The sequence below is a fragment of the Lissotriton helveticus genome, chromosome 8 (assembly GCF_964261635.1).
Source record: "Lissotriton helveticus chromosome 8, aLisHel1.1, whole genome shotgun sequence".
NCBI lineage: Eukaryota > Metazoa > Chordata > Amphibia > Caudata > Salamandridae > Lissotriton > Lissotriton helveticus.
Genome location: NC_136069.1, coordinates 191,088,522 through 191,111,876, shown reverse-complemented (window position 1 = coordinate 191,111,876; position 23,355 = coordinate 191,088,522). Strand labels below are relative to the sequence as shown.

The window sequence follows — 23,355 nt, the reverse complement described above, 5'->3', positions numbered from 1 at the left end:
GCCCAATCTATTCCTTGTATCTGACCAGCTCTCCATTGTGATTGCACATAACTTTTGACTTTGCTCCAGTCTCACAAGACCAGATACCCGCTTTTTGGACTTTGATCTTAAGGCGTTATTTTACACTAAAAACTTTAATAGCTTATAACTCCTCTTCTATTGTTGGGATTTAATTCATTTTCATGGGATTATATGTATTATAATTCTCTATTTGTTTGGGGTTTTTCTTGTGTTTTCACTTTATTACTTTTTGTGTGCTACATAAATACGTTACATATTGCCTTCAAGTTAAGCCTGATTGCTTTAGTGCTACCAGAGGGTTGAGCACATATTAATTTAGTTACTTTTGTGGTTCACCATGACAAAGATTGTGGTTGTTGCTTCAGTATAGAATTTCACCACCTCAACCCAAAACCCAGTTTCTTACATTGTTATTTCAGGATGTATCTGTTTCTAACCTTTACCATATTGAGTAAGTTGTGGATGTTTGACTTCGCTACCTCTGGAATGTCAAGTAACTGCCATGCTGAATACTGACTAGTACCCACCACTGACTGCCCAGTAACAAACTGGCAAAATATTGTTTAGACAGCTGTCTTTAATCTATGTTTTTCGAAACTCCTCTTAATGTTAATATTTGTCATAGATTTCATTTAAAAATTGATTTTATTTGTTCTTTTACGCACAGTGTCACTTTGAACTTGGAAGTAACCTGATCCAATTCTTTCCTTGAAAGGATGAAATTTATAACATGTGAAATAGCCTGGCACAACAAAGAACCTGTGTACAGCGTAGACTTCCAACATGGTAATGATGGCAAAATCAACAGACTGGCATCAGCAGGAGTCGACACTACAGTTCGTGTAAGTTTGATACCTATTCTAGAATTTAAGATTTAAAAAAATCATATGGTTTTAGGAAATGTATATGGACTATGTGAGATGGTTATTCCCTTCTATTACTGGCACTGCTTTCATAAGTGTATTTACATATACAGCAGCGAAAGGCATGCTTGATCATAAATGACCTAAAAGGCAGTGACTACTTGCTTCTGAACTTCGTAAAGTGTGGCTTAAGTTAGCATGCGTTCTACAGATATATTTTCTTAAACTAAATCTGCCAGAGTGAGTTTTTTTTAAAAGAAGCGATTCCTCAGTTTAAGTTTTAGGGGATCCTCGAGCGAGGTTAGAAAACTGGAATAATAGTCAATTTAGCAGAGGCTTTTGTGGGTCTCCACTCACTCTCCAGTTTCACCGTCCACCTCCCCAAGCGAGAAAACAGGGAAGCAAAAACTGATGACTATTTATTATATGAGCAGTGAGACAGAGGAGTCTCTTTCTCTCCTGGGAATCCAGAACTGTTTCAAGTGAAGGGACATGGATATCAACAACTGAAATGAATTGAAGAATATTGCAAGGGAGGCATGCACGAGCAGTAATCGGGCAGATTGCAGAAATGTTTTGTTTTTCTGCACACTGACTTGTACTCGTAAGCTAAAAATATAGAGACATTCAATAGATAACATATACCATACCATTCTCAGTTCCCACATTCATCACAATAACAAAAAAATAAACCCCACAATTGAGTGGGACTTTCACATGGAACGGGAAAGGACCAACACATAACCATGAGGAGAGGAAATGTTATTTGGCGAAGATAGACTTTTGTGGTGGTAGTTGCCTTCGTTAATTGGGCACCGGGTCGATCAGTCCCAAACATTTCTGAAAGCTATAGACCTGTGGGAGTCCAGAGTGGTGTGGCTTGATGGATCCCACCACCTTTTTAGGTCGAGGGACTGTAGGCTTGGCCGTAGGCCAAGACCGGAAGACCGGAGAATTATTGTTACTTAGAGTGGCTGCTTTATCCCGCCTCTCTTTTTGTCTCTCCTCCATTGGCTGGCTTCCTAAACGGAGGCCAGCCATTGAAGGAGAGATGAGTCACTCCGATTTAGCCCCGTCTTTTTCGGATTTGGGGGCGTAAGTTTTGCTGTTCTTTAGACAGTGACGTTGTCTGTCACTCAAAACAGCAAAACCACGCCCCGAGTCCGAAAAAATCGGAAGCTTGCGGCCGCCATATTTCTTTTCCCTGCAGTGAAGGTGAGCCTCGAGCCTCTGCCCCCGTTTGTGCCGTTTTTAGTGCTTCTGCACCCCTGTTTGTTCGTGCCTTTCACCCGTTGCCTATCACTGGTTGACTTGCTGCCCGCTTCATGGATACAGACGACCGGATTACAGGCCGGTCCCTACTTGTCTTCATTGCCGCATAGGAGTACTCCGCTCGAGCCATGACTCCACCCCCTTCCCTCCCGTGTGTCCTTGTCAACTCTTCAGCTGTTCATCAGTCCCCCCCCCCCCCCCCCCTTAGCCCTCACAACCCCGTTTGTGCAGTTTTTCGTGCTATCGTCTTGGTCTTGTTTTGGGATGTAGTATGTGGCAAGTATAAGTGTTCTTAACTTGATCCCTGCTTGTATTGTAGGCATCGTAGAGGTCGGGCCTCAACGGGCATAACTGCCCAAGCTGCCGACTTTGCAGGTTCTAGGCGGCTGTAGTTGTTGGTTGAGACGCTCTAGCCCCTTCTAGGCTCTATTCACTCTTGTATCCTGAGCTGCAGTTGGTTGAGACGCTCTAGCCCCTCGTGTCTATGGTTACCGGTCCCACTTTCCGTTATCCCCACCTGTAGGGCGCCGCTCTCGGCCCGCCGGGGGTCTGCTACTATGGAGTCAGTAGGCGGGAACCCGCTTAACCAAGGCCTCCGAGTGTCAGATACTTTCCAGGCGCTCAGCCTTGCATTAATTCCTGGTGGCGCCTCTCCAGTGCCGGGCATGTGGTTCAAGGAGAGCAGCACCAAGAATCTGCGGCACCGGGACTTCCTGGCACCCAGGGCGGCCCTCGACAAGCTCTACCAGAGTGGGGAGGTACGGGGCGTTTATTTATCTATTAGTTCGCACACACAGGTTACCTTCTCATTAACATCACCTGCGACTACTTGCACCGCTTGTTCTTTTGTTTATCCACGACTCTACCATACGGTCACCTCATGTGTTTGTCTGGTCCCCTGTCAGTTCACTCACTGAACCAGTTAATCACCTGTGACCTTAGTAATATAGCCGTTCACTTGTTAATTACACTGTTTGTTGTCGCATTAAGCCATCAAGTTCACTTATTCGTTCCTTTGAACAGTGATTAATTCACCCAGTCGTTCGTATCTGCCTTTGTGTACATGTCTCCTTATCGATCTCTCCCCTTCGACCCACCTGTTCCTCCTCCTCCTTCCCCTGCACCCCCCGTTTATCTGTACATCTCTTACATTCCCTCCTTAAATCGTCATCCTGCTTCAAGCGTGTGTTCATTGATTCCCTCAATTATCCGTCTATGTACTTCGCCAAGCACTTTTTCATATATTTGTCTGCCACTTCAGGGTCAGCTATTCGTTCATACCCTCAGCAGCAATATTAGCCATTCGTCAATGGCACGTTTTCAAGGGCTTTCCTCACTAGTTAAGTGTTACTGGGAGGGCAAATCACCACACCGAATATTACAAACTAGGCTGCTCGCATTTCCTGGAGCCACGGGGCCCTGCAAAAAAGAATAGTGTTTTTGAGTCAGACTGGTTCACACCTATTGTGAATTCGACCCTGATTATCTAAACCACGGTCACTGCATAAACGTAACCCTCCCGTTGGTTTCGAAAAGATGCTTAGCATGTAACAGCTGGCCCCTGTTTCATTTGTGTCAGGAGGCCTTTCCTTAGACCCAGGTGTGTTTAGAGACTCGAACAATACACACTCAGTATATGCATGAAGGGGCAAGGACATTAGATTTGTCACTGAAATAATGTAGGCGGCGTGGATTGAGCGATTATGTGAAGGGTCTGTTCAGGTCGTTTCATGAATGATAGTCCAAAGTTGGGAGAGCCACTTCTGTCTAAAGTTGTGTAAAGGGTTGTAAACTAAATTCTAAAACTGCATACATTTTGCTGTGGGTGGCCTTCATCCAGAATTCGTAGCTTTATAGGGATTCTGAATCTTAGTTTGGGACCCTAATTGACAGTGGGCATGGAAGGGGGTGAGTTGGCCACCTCAACATATATATAGGTGACAGAAACGCACATATTGCCTTGAAGGCTCTGACCCTCTTGATCTCTCTCGGCTCAGAAGCGGTGTCCTGTGCACTTCAGGCAGTTCATCAGTAGGCGTACCACTGATCTGTCTCTGGAACATCTGACCTGACTCCGGAACCACTGATCTGTTTCTGGAGCCCGTAATCTGCACGATGCAGAGTACTCACAGGAAAGTTACCTTACAGACTGAAGAAATTCTAATTTTAACCTAAAATAGGAAGACCCTGTCAGTTATTTAGAGTGCTTAGAAATCAATGCACGGAAGCATTAAGTGCTGTTTAGAAATATTATTTGTGAGACAAAGATGCCAGCCCTTCTGATGGATTGCTCTTAGAACCCAGACTCGTGGCGCTAGTCTGTAAAACAGTAGAGCACATGAAATAGGCTGGATTCTAATTGCCCCCCACGTTCGTATAATTGTTACTGTGTTACATTTTCAGCTAAATAGTGTCCGTTACAATATGGATGGTCACAAAACAGGACTGAGATTAAATTTAAAGTTGGCATTGTGGCTTGAATTGCGCTGCATTGTGTTTACCGTTGCCGTGCTGTATTGTTTGTTTGATTAGAGTAGCTGCTCAGAGGAAACACAGACACAAACGTTCATTTCTCTTCTGATGGGCAGATTTTTCGATATCCTTAAAAGTAAAATTCAGGCAGTACTTTTCACAACTCTGCTCCAGGATCTGCTTGTCTTTTTTTTTTTTTTTTTTTATCGGCCACCCACCGTTTCAAATGATCTGTAATTACCCATACTGTCGCTCTGTCTGGAGTAGGAGATTTGACCAATTTTCCACCACGCAAGCATAACCACTGTGGGGAGAAGTGAAATGCAGTTAGTGTTAAGCAACTTGGTGCCACATGTACTAACATTAGGAATGCTGATTTTCTAATTGCGATCAACTCTGAATTGCAATTAGTAAATCAGTATTTCTAATGTGTGAAACTGTTTTGCGTTTCATTAAATCCTAGTGGGTCGCAAATAGATTGATCTCATGCATATTAATAAGGTACGTTGCAATTTGTGACCTATTGGGAATCACAGCCATCACAAGAATGTTGGCCTGCTCGGGTCAGCAGAAAAAAAAATGGTCTGCTGACCCGAGCTGGCCACCATTCTGATGAAGGAGCACCTTTTTGTTGGGCTCTCAATTTGTGCTATGTGGACCCAATTTATGGCCTTTGTTGTATACATTAGTTACTTTTATTCGTAAAGCAACAATTCTTTTTGTTGCAAATTTTAAGGGTGCTCTGCACATTGAACTTGCGGAACAACGGTTGCATTTTTCTTTCAAGCTTGGTCATTTCCTTTTCAGTCTTTTAATAGGATATTGGTTCGGAAGATGTGAAACCCAGCAAAGGAAACATTTATTTGACAGTTCTTTAACGAGATTCTAAAAAGCTACCTTGGTGACTGAGTAGATGTTAATAGAACCGTTTTGCTTCAAGATGTTTTGTCCAGGTATAAGCAGCATCTTCTGTTATTTACCTGTTACTAATTTTATTGATCAAGAACTATTTTTGACGATAAAAAAATAGTTCTAAGCCTCCAACAATGGTGAGCAGTAAAAACGTAAAAGTGCCTGTGTGTGTGTGTGTGGTGCTCTCTGTGTGTGGTGCTCTCTGTGTGTGGTGCTCTCTGTGTGTGGTGCTCTCTGTGTGTGGTGCTCTCTGTGTGTGGTGCTCTCTGTGTGTGGTGCTCTCTGTGTGTGGTGCTCTCTGTGTGTGGTGCTCTCTGTGTGTGGTGCTCTCTGTGTGTGGTGCTCTCTGTGTGTGGTGCTCTCTGTGTGTGGTGCTCTCTGTGTGTGGTGCTCTCTGTGTGTGGTGCTCTCTGTGTGTGGTGCTCTCTGTGTGTGGTGCTCTCTGTGTGTGGTGCTCTCTGTGTGTGGTGCTCTCTGTGTGTGGTGCTCTCCGTGTGTGGTGCTCTCCGTGTGTGGTGCTCTCCGTGTGTGGTGCTCTCCGTGTGTGGTGCTCTCCGTGTGTGGTGCTCTCCGTGTGTGGTGCTCTCTGTGTGTGGTGCTCTCTGTGTGTGGTGCTCTCTGTGTGTGGTGCTCTCTGTGTGTGGTGCTGTCTGTGTGTGGTGCTGTCTGTGTGTGGTGCTGTCTGTGTGTGGTGCTGTCTGTGTGTGGTGCTGTCTGTGTGTGGTGCTGTCTGTGTGTGGTGCTGTCTGTGTGTGGTGCTGTCTGTGTGGGTGGCTCTGTGTGGGTGGCTCTGTGTGGGTGTAAATGCAATAGGTCATGCATTTGCGAGCGATTAACCTATTGGCATTGTAAATGACAATGCCATTTATTTAACGATTAAGCTATTGGCAATGTAAACGACAATGCCATTTATTTGAGATTTAAAAAAAAAAATCATGATCAGTGCCAATAGCTCTACCTTTAATAATGCCGAGACCATTGCATTGTAAATGCTTGTTTTCCCTGTAAATGTCAAACTGTGCTTCAGAAATTGGATGTCCTTTGCACATCTGTGACTGAAAATTCTGGAAGTAGCAGGGATTGGATTAAGTCCCAACACTCACTGTTCCCACACTTCTTTTAAAAATAATGCCTCGTGGGTTAATGGGCCAATTGCCACAACATAAAAAGTTCAAAAAAAGCTTCAGTTCTTCTTCCCAAAAGGCTTTCTTTTGGGATGCAGGTAGATGCATTTTTGGGGCCCGGCCTGCTGGCACCAAGGGGCACCTACCAACCTCACACATTTATGAAAACGAAATTAATGCGGTAGTCCGGGGTGGTGTGGGTAGTCTGGATCCATTTTTACTCTTAACGTCCTACAAATGACAAAATATAGATGAAAAAACTAAGTGTGCTTCCATTTATATGACGAAAAACTTTGGAACTTGTCAGTCAATAGCAAATAGTTATTTCATCCTTCATACAATTCTTCTAACACAAACAGTTTCACGCATTTGTTGATGACCCCATAATACAAGACATGAACACATCAAAAGTGGCTGTGGGAAGGTAAAGAAGTTTTAATGTGATATTCACAAGGGAACAGTTTTGGTGTTTTTCTTTGTGTGCTAGGACCATTACATGGGGGTACTATTTCTGTTAGGAGAAATTGGGAGAATACAGGATAAGCCGTGCAAGTCAATTCATCCTGGTTATCCCGGGTCTCTAATTTTCAGAAATACCCAATATTGGTAAGGTTCCTTGAGTACCATCGGAACCTCCACCCTGATTTTCTTCAACCAAGAGTCCCACACCTAGAATTGGGGCCATACAGACTTAAAGATTGGGTCGTGGATGCCTATCCATTTCTGAAAGCTGCCCAGTAGCCTGCAGCCCACTAGGAAAATGAATACTTGGCTGAATGGTGAGTCCAGCCATGGCTGAGCCCCAGAACACTGAAAGCACTTTCGAGTTTCAATTTCAGTGAAGGGGTGTGGCTAACTGCCAATGGAATAGGCAGCAGAGCTCCGCGCTTCTGTGGGGGAAATAACCCCCTTCTGGCACCACCCTGAATAAAATGCAGGGCTAGCCAGACACAGAGGCGAGCACTCCCTGGAGCCCCGAGACCACGGGCCAGGGCGCTGTGCGGCTAAAATATAGAATAAATGACTGTCCTCTATGCTCTGGTGAGGTGGCTCTGCAAGATGGTGGCCAGAGTTGACAGTGGTAAGGAGGCGATTGAGGTATGGCGTGGGCCTGCTGCTTCTTGCACGAGGGAGGGAGGGAGGTGGGGGGGTGGGGTGGAGGGGTGGAAGAGGGGATGGGAGAAATGACCCTGCTGGGGCTCCCCTGCACTCTGGAATCTCGTTGGAGACAGGTTGATGACCGAATACTTTCTCAGAGCAGCATTGTTTATGGTCCTGATGAAAGCCCGATACATTTAGATCATATAGGCTGAAACATGTCGACCGACCTGATCACCATAGTTGTTTAATATACACTGCTTTGCACTGCTTTTTAATCCTGCCAATATGGGCAATCAAAGATTTTTGTACCAAATTAGGTAGTTTTAACATCACTATTGCTTTTTCACACACAGCGCTGCACCCTCCCTACACCTATACACGCCTATGGGATTTTAGCATCCATAGTCCAACATAGGATACATTGCTAAAACATCCCAGAGCTCCTACCTCACAGTGAGGTAGTGGTAGCCCTCAGTAGAACTAGGTTTTTCCACTGGGAGGAGATGCCCATATGATGAAGCATGTCACCTATGGTGAGTGAGGGGATTCGTCCTAAAAAAGGGATTGCTCCCCAGAGAGCTTTTACTGAGAGACACTCTTTTCATCACACTTTTTCTGAAGACCTGAGAAGTTCTGTGTTTTTGATTAGTCCACAGGTACCATTCAGGGTAATAATACTATATTTCAATTGGGTTGCATTGTCTCATGGTTTTTTATCTATTTATAAACCTAAACAGTGTTTTACAAAACTTTTGGCGGTAGGGGGTACAGCACAATAGTATTTTCTTAGTTTTTTTAGCATTCAGACGGGCTGGTATATATGTTAGCAGCTGTCCCATCCCTGGTTTACTCTTCAGGTGTGAACCTGTTAGTTCTGGGCAGGGGAGGGATGAGACTGTGAGTCTCTAAGTTTTCCAGTACATGGCAACAGGGAACCAACCTAGCTAATGTGAATATATATATATATATATAGGATATGCAGGTAATTCCGTTGCGCCCCCACAGGGCCCACATAAAGAAGATTTGACCCGAGTATAGGCTTCTGGACCCCTCAGCCCCCTGCCAGTCAATCTACTCGTCCATCAACCATGGTCATTATCAGACAGGGAAGTTTCTGACAGCTGTACCCTCTGAGAGTGGGTTGCCACCCTGGGCGAGTCTGCTGTATCCCCACTCGGGTAATCAGTCGCCTGCAGTCTCTCTAGCATAATACTCCACGTCTCGCTCAGCATTTTCAACAGTGCGAACAATGTGCAGGCGGTGTTATTCTGCAGCCCCCCATTCACACATCTGCCTTCCATTTAGTCGTACAAGGGGTTGCAGACTGCTTCCAATGTATAGCTATTCGATGCATGCCCAAGAACTAACCCCAGAGAGGTAAATCTGTACTGCATGCGGGTTTTTGGTTTGGGGGACGATAATACACCTAAAAGGCAATGTTTGATCAACATCTTCACTGGGAATCTTGTCGAATTCCGCAAGATTTCCAGAATCTCTGTCCAATAGGGGTGGAGGTGATGACAGTTCCAAGTCATATGTTCAAAATGAGCTGATCCCACTCCACATCAAGGGCATGTGCTGGGTCAAGTCGCAATAATCTAAGGGGAGGGGGGAGGGGGGAAGTCAGGTAGATGCGGTGCAGATAATAAAATTGAGTTTAAATCCTCGGTTGCTGACCACTTACTTTACCTGCGCGAACACATTTTTCCACTCACTCTGTTAGGTGTCAACAAGTCATCCAGCCACCTATTCTGGACCCTAGATACATCTACTCTACGGTCCGCCTTCAAGGCTTTATACAATTGAGAAATCAATCCTGTAAAGGAGCCTCGGTCCAAGATTGTCATCAGGGTGTGGGGCTCCTCAGGAAATGTGGTCCATACTTCACGTGCTCTTAGTTTAGCGTACTGTAGGAAGTGACCTGGTAACTTTCTCTCGCATCTACAAGAGAGGTTCCATTTAAGTATAGATCTTCCGCTGTTACACAGCCACCATCAAACCTTCCGGGCATGTCTATTACAGTCTGTATATGACTGAAGCTGTGAAGCCATGTTACAGGTAGTGACTGGTAATATGGGGCCTTCTGAAATACAAGGGTGACTGCGCGCTCCCAGGCAACCTGGCTAGCCACAACTGGACAATCTGGGGAGGGGGTGGGAGGGGAGTGAGGGGGTCGAGAAGTGAGGGGGTCCTTGAGCCCATCATAAAGTATTGCGGACGGTCAGCCTCTGCACACCATTCCACCAGTAATTTCTTCTTTGTGTTTGGCCCCTCAAAGCGCCATTGTGCAGCGTACTGGAAGAATCTGGCGAGATAGTAAAGACGTAGGTCTGGAAGCCCAAGGCCTCCCTGGTCCATATCCAGCTTTAACAGCTTCAGATTCACTCTACTCTGTTTCCTGGCCCACACCAGGGTGAACAAAAGGCTGTTCAGGGTAGTGAATGTAACATTGGGGATTTGACACGAGGAGTTTTGCAACACACATAGGCATTGCAGCAGTAGTGCCATTTTTGCCAGGGATACACGACACATTATAGATAGTGGGAGGCGGTTTCAGAAATGTATCGGTGTCTCTAGGCCTGGGAGGACCGCTCCCACATTTAAGGCATATTGAGCTTCGGCTGTATGGGCAACATGGATGCCTAGATAACGGAAATGATCGCATTTACATGCACAAGTAGTGGCTGGGAGTTCCGTAACATCTCTCCCAGCTAGATCTGCCAGGGGGAACATAACAGATTTCTGGCTATTTATAACCAACCCAACACTGTCCCAACCTCAGACAGCACTGTTAGGAGGGCAGGCATGTTCTCTGTAGGATGATGCAATTATAGCAGTGTGTCATCCGCGTACAAAGAAATGATGCAAGTTCGTCCATCCACAACTACGTCTCATTGGGCCATGTTCGGCAGCAACCGGATTGCCAGTGGTTCCATCACTAGTGCGAAAAGGAGTGGGTACAACAAGCATTCCTGTCTCGTACCCCGCTGTCTATTAATGAGCGCAGGGATTACTTCACTGCTTCGCACTCTGGCAGTTGGGTGACAATATAGCAGGCGGACCCAGGAAATACAAATGCGTGCCCCATTCTACCCAATACCTCTCATACATAGTCTCATCGTAGGGTATCAAAGTCTTTCTCGCTATCCAAGGCGACCGCAGCCGCCTGCACATCCATGCCAGCTGTAGAGTTCAGTATATGAGAGTCTGCTCACATTTGATTCTCTTCCTCCCCCCCCCCCCCCCTCCGACCTGGCATGAACCCACACTGATCTTCGTGCACCAGCTGATTAACCACCCTACTTAGTCTCATTGCTAATACTTTAGCCAGAATTTTTGTATCTACCCCTAACATGGATATGGGTCGGTATGATCTAGGCAGCGTGAGTCCTTGCCTGGTTTGGGAAGTATGACTATCTGGGCTTCTCGCATAGAGGAAGGGAGAGTCCTTACACGTTTGGCCTTTTACAGTGTCTCTTGCATCCTAGGGAGTAGTATATCTGCAAACGTCTGGTAATACTCCACCGGAAGGCCATCAGGAGCCGGGGCTTTATACTGTGCTATATCCTGCACTGCCTCCAGGAGGTCTTCAAGTCGAACTTTCCCCCCCTAATTCATTGCGCAAGTAATCAGTGAAATGGGATAGTATTATATTGTCAAGGAACCATTTGTGGCCTGTCAACCACCTTGTCCTCTCTATATGCCGCTTCCAAATGTGTACAAAGTAAAGCATTTATGGCAATCTGCGCATAGACGAGGGCACCATAAGCTCGGTTTATCGTCCATATAATCGGGGGCGTTTGGGCTTCAGGAGCCATGCCAGAGTTTACGCAATGTGTTCCCTTCCTGGTGCAGACCAGGCAATCCAGTTTATCCCATATGTCTCCCACCATGCGCTGGGCTCGCAGCAATGCCTCACTTTGTCCCCATGTATTGTTCCTTAGTCTGTAATTGATGATCTTGGCAATAAGAGTGTGTGGGGAGGCACCGACTGGTGGGGTAGGGACCAGCACCCGTTCGATCACAAAGTGGGAAGAGAAGGGAGCGGCAGGCAGTGTCGTTTTGATCCAGTTTTCAAGGAAAAGCTCTGTTTCGGCTGATGCAGGCCGCCAGAGGGAGGTGGGCTGTCGCCTGATCTCCTAGTGAGCTACCCTCCCCGGTTATTCAGCGGTCCAGGATCGCCTCTCACCAAGTCGCCGCACCGGAGCAGTGTATTTTGGGTGCTGGCTCATGTTACACTTGTTGCCTCATGTCGCTGCCCAGGCCAGTGGAGAGCCCGTCCGCCCTCCCATCAAGTTTCTAACCTTCGACTGGAGTCCACTGTCTCAGACTGGTCTCCGCTCCCCATTTTGAACTCCCCCATATACCTGGGGCACTCGGCAGTCACCTGCCTCCGCGTTGGACTCCTCTTGTCTTCGGCCGCTTGCCGCAGTTTCCCCAGTCTGCGGTGGTACCCAGCGCGAGGAGGTTCAAGGCCTCCCGGCAGAAGCCAGCAGGTGTAGGTCGCTCTGACGTGTCTTAGTCAGCTGTGCCCGTACATTTTAATTCGCGCCGTTAATGGCTGTAAAACCTTCTCCAGAAGACAAGGGGGTAAAGCCCCCACACTGTGGCAGGATGGGCAGGATTATGTAGGAGTGTGAGCGGGCCTGCTCCAGAGCTCCTTATAGTGCTTCCGTCGCGGCCGCCATCTTTTGCATTTGTCACCCCGAGTGGGACGAGTATGCTCAGACGTGAGTCCCGTGCTCTCCATGCCACTGGAATCGAGCTATCCAGGCTGATTAGGGCTGAAAGCCTGAAACCGGTCCTTGGATGCTTGTTTCCAGTCCAGGGAGGACCTGGTTTATTCGGGTGCACTATATTTCTTCAATTATCTTAACATTTTACCCAATATATTCATTCATTGAGAGATGAATAAATCAAAGCGAACACAATTATAAATAAATAAAAGGAGGAATCCAAACCATCAGCAGTATTGCAAGATACTTTATAAATTGTATTCATTTTTAAGTCCTCATTTTAAAGGTATAAAAGGCTGTCAACTTTATACAGTGGTGTGCAAAGTGAAAATGTTGTGACAATTAGTGACCAGTGGAATTATGTGCAAGTGCTGTATACAATGCCAATTTTAGGTCACAAGGAGGGGAATGGGAAAGGGAAGCGTGACCAATAATACACAGTTGCTATGCGGTTGCCTAAATGACTTAGTGTTTGTGAATCCATACCTGACAGTTACCTTTTCAATCACTAGGCTGCCACACCTACCCCCCACACTCAGTCCTGATGAAGACCCGCGCAGACGCTTCAAGAGCGCTACATTAGGGTTGAAACGTCGACATAACATAACAGTGGACCATCTTTCTAAGGATTCTGTATTCGAGACTGACTATTGTGGTATACACTCTTAGCGACTGTGTATTATTGGTCACGCTTCCCTTTCCCCCCTCCTTGTGACCTAAAATTGGCATTGTATATAATGTATACAGCACTTGCACATTAATTCCACTTGGCGCTAATTATCACAAAATGTTCACTTTGCACACCACTGTATAAAGTTGACAGCCTTTTATACCTTTTTAAAATTAGAGTACTTAAAAATGAATACAATTTAAATAGTATCTTGCAATACTGCTGATGGTTTGGATTCCTCCTTTTATTTATTTATAATTGTGTTCGCATTGATTTATTTGTTTCTCAATGAATGAATATATTGTGTAAAATGTTAAGATAAATGAAGAAATATAGTGCATCCGAATGAACCATTTGTTTACTATTTGCCTTACTGCCCAGGTTCTTCGGGATACTGGGTCACCCCATAGCTACTTAACACTATGTTTGCCCTGCAGCACATCAAGCTTGTGGTTATTGTAGGAAGCTGGCTTTTTAGGTAGTGTTCCAAAATGAGGTACACTATGTAGAGTCCAGGTGACCCTTATTTCTTTACAGGGCTTAAATTAGTAGCCCCAAATGCTTTGTTTTGTGGTAGTGTGGACGAGCAGTTTAGTGTAGTGTTAAGCATTTGTTGTACACAGTCAATAAATGAGACAATCACTCAAGAAGAAACTCAAGACCAGTTTAGAAAAATAGCATATATTTCTGTCATTTTTGACACCAAGATCATCGGGTTACAACTTCAGACGTTCTCAAATTTCACAGTAGAAAAGGACAGCTGTTTGAAATGAGTCACAAGCCTTGAACGCGGTAATGTTATCTTATGGGAGAAACATTCACTGCATAGGTTCACTTACAGATTACTTACAGGACTGGTCTTCTGGACTTAAGGTAGGTAGGGGACCAAGAAACCACCTACAGTTCAAGTTTGCCTGCCCTGTGGTGTCCGGGTGCAGAAGTGCTTTCAGCGGTGGTAGTCTTGAACACTACACGCTAAAGTCAATGGGGTAAAGTAACTGTAAGAAAAGGCTACAAGGAGGGCAACTGGATGTAGTACCTCAAGTATTGTTGAAGGGCAGCTCCTGGGGGAACTGGCGTCTCCGAACTTCACAGGAAGTCTGATCTGACCTCTTGAAGCATGAAGATCTCTTGTTTGGGTGCTGTTCCCTCTGTGGGTCCAGGAGTCGACAGAACGGTGTACCGTGTAGCTGTAGTCTGCCTGCTGGCTAAGGGGAGTAACTCTTCCACTCCAAGGGAGCTGCTGCAGGGTCAAGGAAGTGCTGGTCGGTCCTCCAAGAGTTTGGGGAGGCTGCTTTGATTATGGGCGAGTCTATCGGTGATATTTTGGGAGAGCAGCAGTCGGGCAGTGTTTTGCCCCAAAGTAGATGCTGGTCCACACTTCTCATGTCTTTGGCTTTTTTTGTCCTTAAGACAGACAAATCTTAGTTCCTGGTGTCAAGGGAGCCACTTAAATACTACATTTAGGGGTGTTAAGGGAAGGGTAGTAGCCAATGGGCTAGTTGCCCCTGGGGTCTCTACACCCCCTAAATGACCACTTCCTGTGGGTAGTGGGCTTAACACTGTCGCAAAGTTCCTAATTTCACCAAAATCATGTTGTTGTAATTCTTCTTTTATTGAGCACATCAGGCAGCCCACCCTGTGGTGTGACTGGCCTGGTACTGCTCCATTCCTCCTTGCATAGCAAATTACGCGCCTGTCCTGGTGCCAAATGGGCCTCAGGGCAGGAGATGGCATCTCCCTGGCCTGGGGGAAGCAGGTGTCGCATATCAAAGGCGGCAGTGGTTTTGAAGCTCCTGGTCTTGATATGCTCAATAACTTGCCATTCTACTGGAGGAGATTTGAACACCTTCCGCTGGAGCAGGAATGGTTTCTGGCATCCACCCAGGAGCCTGGGCTTTCACCTGCAGGGCATCAGAAATGTCTGTGGTGGCAGGTTGGATGATACCAGTCAGCCAGCACACTAAGAGGCTGGTAGGTTTTTCTGGGGGCACCTCTTGGTGCATGCCCTAATAAATCTTGTACTGGCAACAGTATAGATTTGGGCCTAACGGCTAGGGCGCTCGACCTCAGACCTGGAGGAACTGGGTTCGAGTCTCGGTAACTACGCCAAACATCCTGTGATTCTGGGCAAATCACTTAATCTCCCCGTGCCTAACAAAAAAAAATGAATGTGTGTCCTCATGTAACGTAACTGGTGCTATGTAAAGCGCTCTGATACCCAATTCGGATCTAGTTCGCGCTATATAAAACTCAGAAAAAATAATAAAACAAAAATAATAATAAAAAAATTAAGACAAGGTGTTTGATACCAAACACTATAGGTTTCAGTAAAGTCAATATGTAGTTGGGGAACTCGTAATAACCAGTACCCAGCACATGTACTTAGGATGACTTCCCTGTTCACTTGTACCATCTAGTATTTTAACTAGACAGCACAGGGGCATATATCATATGCAGATATGCCCTAGCATGCAATATAATGCAGTGTTCGTTGGGGTTATAAGGCCTACCGTAGGGGTGACTTAAATATATTGGATGTAGAAACTTTGGCTTGGTACACAGTGAATGTACCATGTCTAACAGTCTGCATTCAATTTGCTTGAGGGTCCCTTAGGGTGGCATTATACATGCTCTCGGGACCTCAGGTTCTCATTTGAATTTGATGGTCATCCCGTTCTTTAAACGTAAGAAACATGGGGGACTAAGATTTGCGGTCTTAGCCCCTCAATTCTGGAACTCTTTCTGTGGAGATTAGATCAGTGATCTCTTATGCACTGTTTAGGAAACAGTTAAAGACCTGGCTCTTCCGCCAGGCATATGACTAATCTAATCCTCACTGCTGCAGCATTCCCTAGACTCCAGTGCCATGAAACCGTCTGGTGTACGTGCGCTTTACAAGTTCATTTCACATAACATGCTGCAGCACTTGGGGACCCTCTTTAGTAGCCATGCCGTAGGTACCATTTACGAGAGACTTCTAGTAATGCTAAAGTGTTTGCCAATTGTACCACAATTAGACCATTTTGTTTTAGGAAAAATGCACTGGAGCCTGATTATCAGGGTTCAGTGCTCTGTCAGAGTTGAAAACCATCACCTAATAGTTCTATGGTGGACAAAATGGGGGGTGGGAGGGCAACTGTCACAAAATTCCAGTTTCCTACAGTCCTCTTCAAACAAGTGCTGTTGTTTTGAAGTATCTACAAAATGCTGTTTGCTCATCGATGATACCTTAATGATGGTCCTGTATTAGCATTGCTTTTTCGCTCATTTATGATTTTGGAAACATCTTTTGGCAATGATATCAGTGTAGTACTAGCTCCAAAGTAGCCTCCGATTTGTATATATTTTGGAAGATGGTTAAGTGAGCCATGGAGAGGGAGTGTAGCATGTTTCTTGTCTCGGCTTGAAGGATTTTTTTGTTGACATACGAGGCAAACCTGTGCATTTGGCTGATGTTTGCTTATATGTGGAATTTTTTTATGCTCCATTTGTTTGTGCAAGGAGATAAATGTTTTAATTTACCTGTTCTCATTTTATACATTTTATTTTTAAACTAGATATGGAAAACTGAACGAGGACCAGATGGAAAAGCAACTGTGGAATTCTTGTCTAATTTAGCCCGGCATACCAAAGCTGTGAATGTTGTGCGTTTTTCTCCCACTGGTGATGTTCTAGCTTCTGGTGGAGATGGTGAGTACCTAGATACTGTGCCCTAAATACTTTTGTTGCATATGCTGGTGAAAAATAACTTGATGTATCGTGACTGTTTATGGAATGTTGATTTCAATTCTACCCTCTACTCATAGATGGCGCAGCCTAATCATTCAGGACTTAAGGTAAGTATGGCGCAGGGTCCAAGGCCACACCAACGGGTCACCTTGTGAGGCCCTGGGGCATCCGGGTACAGAGGTGTCACGGCGTAGGTTGTCCCATTCACTTCAATGAGAGGTTCGGTTAGAAAGCGGTTGCAAGCAGGGACTAGGGGACCTGTTGAGGAACCCACAGCGGGGCACGACCCTTGAGATTCTCTGGCATGGGCTGATTCAATTGGTCCACTTCTCCTCTGGCTGTGGGGCTCGCGTGCATTTGGGTCTTTTGACGTTGGATTCTGGTGCAGGAGTCTCTTGCGTTTGAGGGGGCCTGCGGAAAGAAGCTGCATATGGTGACTGGAAGTTCAATTTGTGCAAGCACAAGTTTGGGCAAACCCACGTTTGGGCTTGGCTCTTGTTGTTCCGAGGACCCCATTGGCACAGTCACCTCCCTTTTACTTAGACTCTGGAGCACATGTGCATTGGTGCCTTAAGGCGTTGGGTGGCTGCAGTCAGACTCTCGTCTCGGTCTTTGTTTTGCAGAAGAGGGGTAAACAGAACAGCTGGGCCACTCACAAAGTCATTCTTTCGGTCCCCGGAGTCCCTCAATGTGCTGGTCTGTCTTCCTCTGCATTGGTGTTTGGACTGTGCACAACAAGAATTGGCAGCTGCAAGGGGTCTAGGCCCTCGGGGTATCAGCCCTGTGTGGCCAAGGTTGGCCCTGGTGTCCTCTAACTTGGTGGGAGGGCAGGTATGACCTTCAGGAACACAGGATCTTCTTCCTGGGGATCTGCTGTGTAGGGCTAACAGGGGAGGGACAACTCAGTGGACTGCACCATGCATCTTTGGTGCCTGCGGCTGCAGGGTAGTAGCTCCTCTACTCCAATGGAGTTTCTTTGGCAATTTGTGAAGCTCTGGCAGCCCTCCGGATTACTTGGTCTGCACAGCGGCAGGACAAGTCAGATGCTCCATGAGGGTTTGGTGCAGCAGGCAAGCTGACAGGGTTGGCGCCAAGACAGTCGTGCTCTTTGGTTCTCGGGTCAGCAGTCTTTGTTCTTTTCTTCTTTTGGTCCATAGAAATCTGGAGTCCAGATATCAGGGGGTCCCCTAAGTACTCAATTTAGGGCTGTTATGGGGGGAAGTGAGGGATGGTAGCCAATGGGCTACTTACTTCTGGTTCACTAAACACCACTAGATGACCACTTCCTTTGGGAAGTGGGCAACCCCCTGTTCCAGAATGCCTATTTCCACCATGCACAATATGGTAGGATTTCTAAGGTTGTGTTCACTTCCAGCTGATCACCCTCGAGGTGTGTCCAGCCTGGCAATGCAACACACGTCCTGTATAGCTAATCTCCCCCCTCCAGGTGCCAAAGGCTCTGGACAAAGGGGGTTGGCTTCCTATCCTGTGCAAAGCCAGATTCACATACCAAAGACGGTAGGTTGTTTGAAGCTCCCCTGCTTTGAAATGCTAATCTGCAGCTCATCCTGTGGGAGGGTGTGTGCTTGTAACCAAATAAATACTTAGTTCCCCAAACTAGAAAAAAGGAAAGGAAAGGGACGAGGTGTATGGAGATGGGAGAGAGTCAGGGAACAAGGTGTTCCCTTGTTGGAACTAGGGGACCTCACACACCCAGACAGAAGCCTAGGTGTCATGCTTCATCATTGGTCTCCTGCTCCTCGTCAGACTGGCGCTGCAATGTCTGACGGGCGCCGTAGGCGCTCTTTGTTGGAGATCTTCTGTTCCAGCCAATTTTTGTGTGCGTGTGAGGGGTCTGGTGTAAGTGTAGTCGTGAGTGAGAAGGTGAGGTTTAAAAAGAGGTGAGTCAGTCCACAATAAACTTTATTTGGGGTGGCTGGCTCCCTAGTTTAAAAGGGTGGGAGGGGAGAAAGGGACTGTATGGACTACAGTGAACTTGCTCAACCCTCTAAGAAGGTCGACATGTTTCATGCCTATGTGGCAATTCTTCAGGACCTCAAGTGTTGGGTACTACACAGTGAAAAGAGACAATGAAAATTAATAAAGATTCTAAATACAACCTCATTGGGTCAATCAGGAAGCAAGCCAGCAGGTCTTGTTCTGGAGGGGAACCTAGAAGAGACAAGTGGAAGGGTTGTAATCTAAAAGAGTAGTATGCATTACCCTTCAATAACTAGGTTCCAAATAGATACTCCATACACCATCTTGCATCGGTTTACAGTGTGGCACATCAATCACACAAAAATGGGCACATCGGTTAATGGTGAGACCACTCAAGAGTTATTCAGGAAGTGTGACTGCAGGCTAACACTGCGAAGACAATGCTATCAATCTGAAGTAAGAAATAACGACTAAACGGAAAGCTAAAAAGAAGGCTAAAATTGTACAACATCACACATATATATTGATGACTAGATAGGTGCTTACCCCAAGAACATCCCTAAAGGGCCCCGCAGTCTGTTCCCGTGGGGCAGTTCATGTGGTGAATTACCTGTAAGAGAGAAACACATACAGGCACCCCACCGGGTTTGTTCATAACAGGAATGGTAGCAAGCAAAGGTCAAGATGGTATAGGGACCCCCTGACCATAACGAGGACGGAAAAAATGCGGATGGAAGACCCAAAGAGAACTGATTCAGTCCCCCTCTGGGGCCCTGGAGTCAGCCCTTGACGCATGTGTGCCCTGTGCTGGAAGCGCCACAAAGCTGAATGGAACACCGGCCCCACACGGGTGTCGGAGAGGATTAGTAACCGCAAAAGTGATGGTCACACAGTTCCAGGCACTGGGAAATCCTCCAGACCTTGGCACGGCAATCCAACCCAGAGGCATACAGCGTGCCAGAGACCGCGTGTCAGAGCTGCGCCGAGGGAGCTGGCCAGTATCTCCCTTCCGTGAACCAACCCGCAAATCACCAAATCCACTAATGGGATGGGCATGACTACGCTCCAACGCTTACCTGATGCGATGAACTGCCAGGGCGGAAACCTACCCACACCACGAAGCGCTCCTGCCGGTAGCGCGGAACAGCTGGTGTAGTCTCGGCGGAGACACCGTGTTTTTAAAGCTGTGGTCTGCGACTCCGCCGAGTGACGCCCCGCTGGTGGGCGTGTCCCACGTAAACCCCGTCACATCAGTGCGTCAGAGCGCATAACGTGTCTGGGTGGTGAAATAGTGCCTCTAATGTGGCGGCCATCTTAGAATGGGGTGAAAACTTCAGGATAGATACTGGAAGGCTTGAACTGTCTGGCATTAATGGCCACGGGGGACTACTAATGAAATTGTCGAAGCTATACTGAGTCTGCTAAGAGGAAAGGTTAGGTTCTCTAAAAGTAGTAGTGGTAACCAGCGGTTCCAGAATTATAATGGATACCTTGTCACTGACGTGGATTAGAGAACCGGCAGGTTGGGTCGGTTAGCTGTATCATTGGCAATGTTGAAGTGGTATGGTCCAGTAGTCTACATACTGGGGTATATCAACGGGTGATATTGCGGTGGTAGAAGTTTCTCCATAGGGACCAATATCACCGTTGCCAAAAAAGGGGTATGATTTAGTGATGGTAGTGTGGCTCACATGGTCATCGTTTCACAAGGCAAAGATGAGGGTGGAGAAACTGGACGCAGTCTGGTGGCGGTCAATGGTGACGGTATAAGTCTTGACCAAGACTGAGGTAGTGTCTCTGTAGGAATCAGTTATGAGGGACTAAACAGGGAACTGTATGTAAGTGAATACAGAGTGTGGTATCAGCCATGATATAGAGCCAATGGGAGGCTATCCGGGACTATAAGTAAATATGCACATGAAAAACCCAAACGGCCTAGAGAAGGTGAGCTGATCAAGGTAAGGGTGGTTCGGAGAGGGAAACTCCCGGAATAAGGAGTTATCTCGCTAGTAATGTCCAGGCCACGGAATCGTTGAGGCCCTGGGTGTCCAACTGAAGGCGATGTATCCACCGTTGTTCAATCCTGAACAGTGCCTGGTGGGTAATCGAAGTATGGGATTCAAGGACCACCCATTTAATGTTGTCAGCTTTGTGGCCATGTAGTGCATAATGTTCGTAAAGTCTGGTGTGGGTTTTGGAGCAACGAATGTTGCTCTTGTGTTCCATGATCCTTAGTTTGACTGATCTCATCGTCATGCCTATATAGTGTTTGTCTCAAGGACAGGTCAAAAGATAAATGCATCTTGAGCTGTTACAGTTGGTGTGTCTGTTAAGGTGCCAGGTGAAATTGTCTGAGATTTTAATCTCTTTACATTGTGTTGTTTGTTGACATACAACGCACCCACCGCAAGGGTAGTGACCCACCACTGGTGGCAACTTCCACAGAGTACTCTGGTTGGCAGTCATTTGTTTTTTAGGGCGTGTGTGGATCAAGGAGTCTTTTAAGTTGGCCGTACGCTTGAAGGCAAAGCGGGGGCGTGGTATTTCTAAATCCCCTGTATTTAGTAAACCCCAGTGTTTGTTGATTGTTCTTTTTATACCAGTAGAGTTCTGTGTGTAACAGGTAACACAGGTGATGACATCATCAGGCTCTTTCGGGTGTGACTCCAAGAGAGCCTCTCTAGGATTGTTGAGCGCTCTTTTGCGTGAATTATAAATAAGTCTGGCGGGGTAGCCTCTGTCTTGTAATTTGTGTTGCAGCGTTATGGACTCTTTCTTGTAGTCAGAGGTAGCTGAGCAGTTTCTCCGGATTCTCAGGAACTGCCCAAATGGGAGATTCTCTTGTAGAGATCTGGGGTGGTGGCTCCCGAAGAGCAATAAACTGTTCCTATCAGTCTCTTTCCTGTACAGAGAGGTACTGAGTCCCTCCTGATTGAGGCTGATTGTAAGATCTAGGAAGGGTATCTTGATGTCTGAGATAGTGGCTGTAAATTTGAGAAACTGGTTTCGTTGGTTAATCCAGGAGCAGAAGGCTTCACAGCTCTCCCGGTTCCCATGCCATAGAATCAGAACATCATCAATATATCTGCGCCACATTGTGATGTTCTGGCTATAGGGATTATTGTTTGAATAGATGTGGAGGTTTTCAAAGGTGGCCATGTAGATGCATGCCAGACTAGGAGCAAAGGTCGAGCCCATAGAGGTCCCCTGTATTTGATGGTAAAGTTGGGACCCATATTGGAAAAAGTTTTCAGTTAGTGCTAGACTTGCACATGCCATTATGAAAGAGATGGGCGTGGGCGAACACCAGTTCTCTGACCGGAGGGTGAGCTCAACAGCGTCCAGGGTGGCTTGTTGCGGAATATTCATATATAGAGCCTCCACATCTAGAGTTAGGAGGAGGTCTACATTCTCTCTGCCGTCAATTGATTCAATGAGGCGGAGCACATCCCTAGTATCTTGTATAAAGGATGGTATTTTTCTCACGAGGGGTTGTAAAAACACGTCACAAAATTTGGATAGGGGCTCAAGTAGTGAGCCAATACCGGACACTATTGGTCTCCCAGGGACCGGTGTGGTACCCTTGTGTATTTTGGGGAGGGTGTAGAAATAAGGGACAACTGGGTCCTTTGTGGTCAGGAAATCAGCCTCGTTTCTTGAGATCCACTCATTGGTCTCACCTTCCATGACTAGACTTGTGATGGCAGTGGTAAGTCTAGGAGTGGGATCAGATGTCAATGGCCTGTAGTGCCTTGTGTTGGCCAGTTGGCGTTTACATTCAGAATCGTAGTCTGTGATGTGTTTTTTTTTTTTTTTTATTAAAAACTTTTATTGAGCAATAAAATAAGAGTTACAGAGACGGGCCTACAACCACACGGGCTGGCCGCTAGTAGCAACGCACAACATAAGTAGCGAACGATCATTCCCGTGGCCGGGCACAAGGAAGGTACCAATTATTGCTCGAAGCATAGGACAGGACATGACAATTTTTATAATAATCATAAAAACAACAAACTCTAAAACAAGGCGAATGCACAGTAATCAAGTCAGCCCAGGAGGCGGAGGGGAAAGCAACTAATCAGGAAGACAAAAGCAAAGCAATGAGACTCTGCATGGCCGGGGGGGGGGGGGGGGGCAGGAAAATCCTAAAACCATATGACAAATTTTCGGGAACGTCAGCCTAGGGAGATAGGGTCACATCTGGAGCGTCAACCAGGGGAGGGGCACAAATATCTCCACGATATGCATTCCACTGACCCCAAATCTTCGTCCTCGCCCTGGGTCTGCCCCTAGCCACATAGACGGTCTTCTCTCGGAACATGGACCAGTCCATGTTATCCTCCCACACCGAAACTTCGGGAGGTCTGGATGCGCCCCAAAGTTGCGCAATGTCCCGCTTCGCGACCATGTATCCCAAGGTCGCCCATCTGGTCTGGGCCACAGAATAGTCGGTGGGTTCCCACACGTTCAACAGGCATCGTCGGGCCTCAGGCCGCAGGGTAATACCAGTG

General features: G+C 46.5%; 1 protein-coding gene across 2 annotated transcripts in view; it reads left to right on the top strand.

Moving 5' to 3' along the window:
• The window catches only part of CHAF1B (chromatin assembly factor 1 subunit B), a 322,331-nt gene that overhangs the window by 83,734 nt on the left and 215,242 nt on the right, over nt 1–23,355 (top strand). Inside the window, exons 2-3 of one of the 2 annotated variants that reach the window (XM_078656876.1) lie at nt 689–863; nt 16,732–16,864. In XM_078656876.1, the coding sequence (XP_078513002.1) occupies nt 738–863; nt 16,732–16,864 (259 nt within the window). In that variant the 5' untranslated portion in view covers nt 689–737. The remainder of the gene's footprint in view (nt 1–688; nt 864–16,731; nt 16,865–23,355) is intronic. The other variant, XM_078656877.1, reaches the window with a different exon arrangement.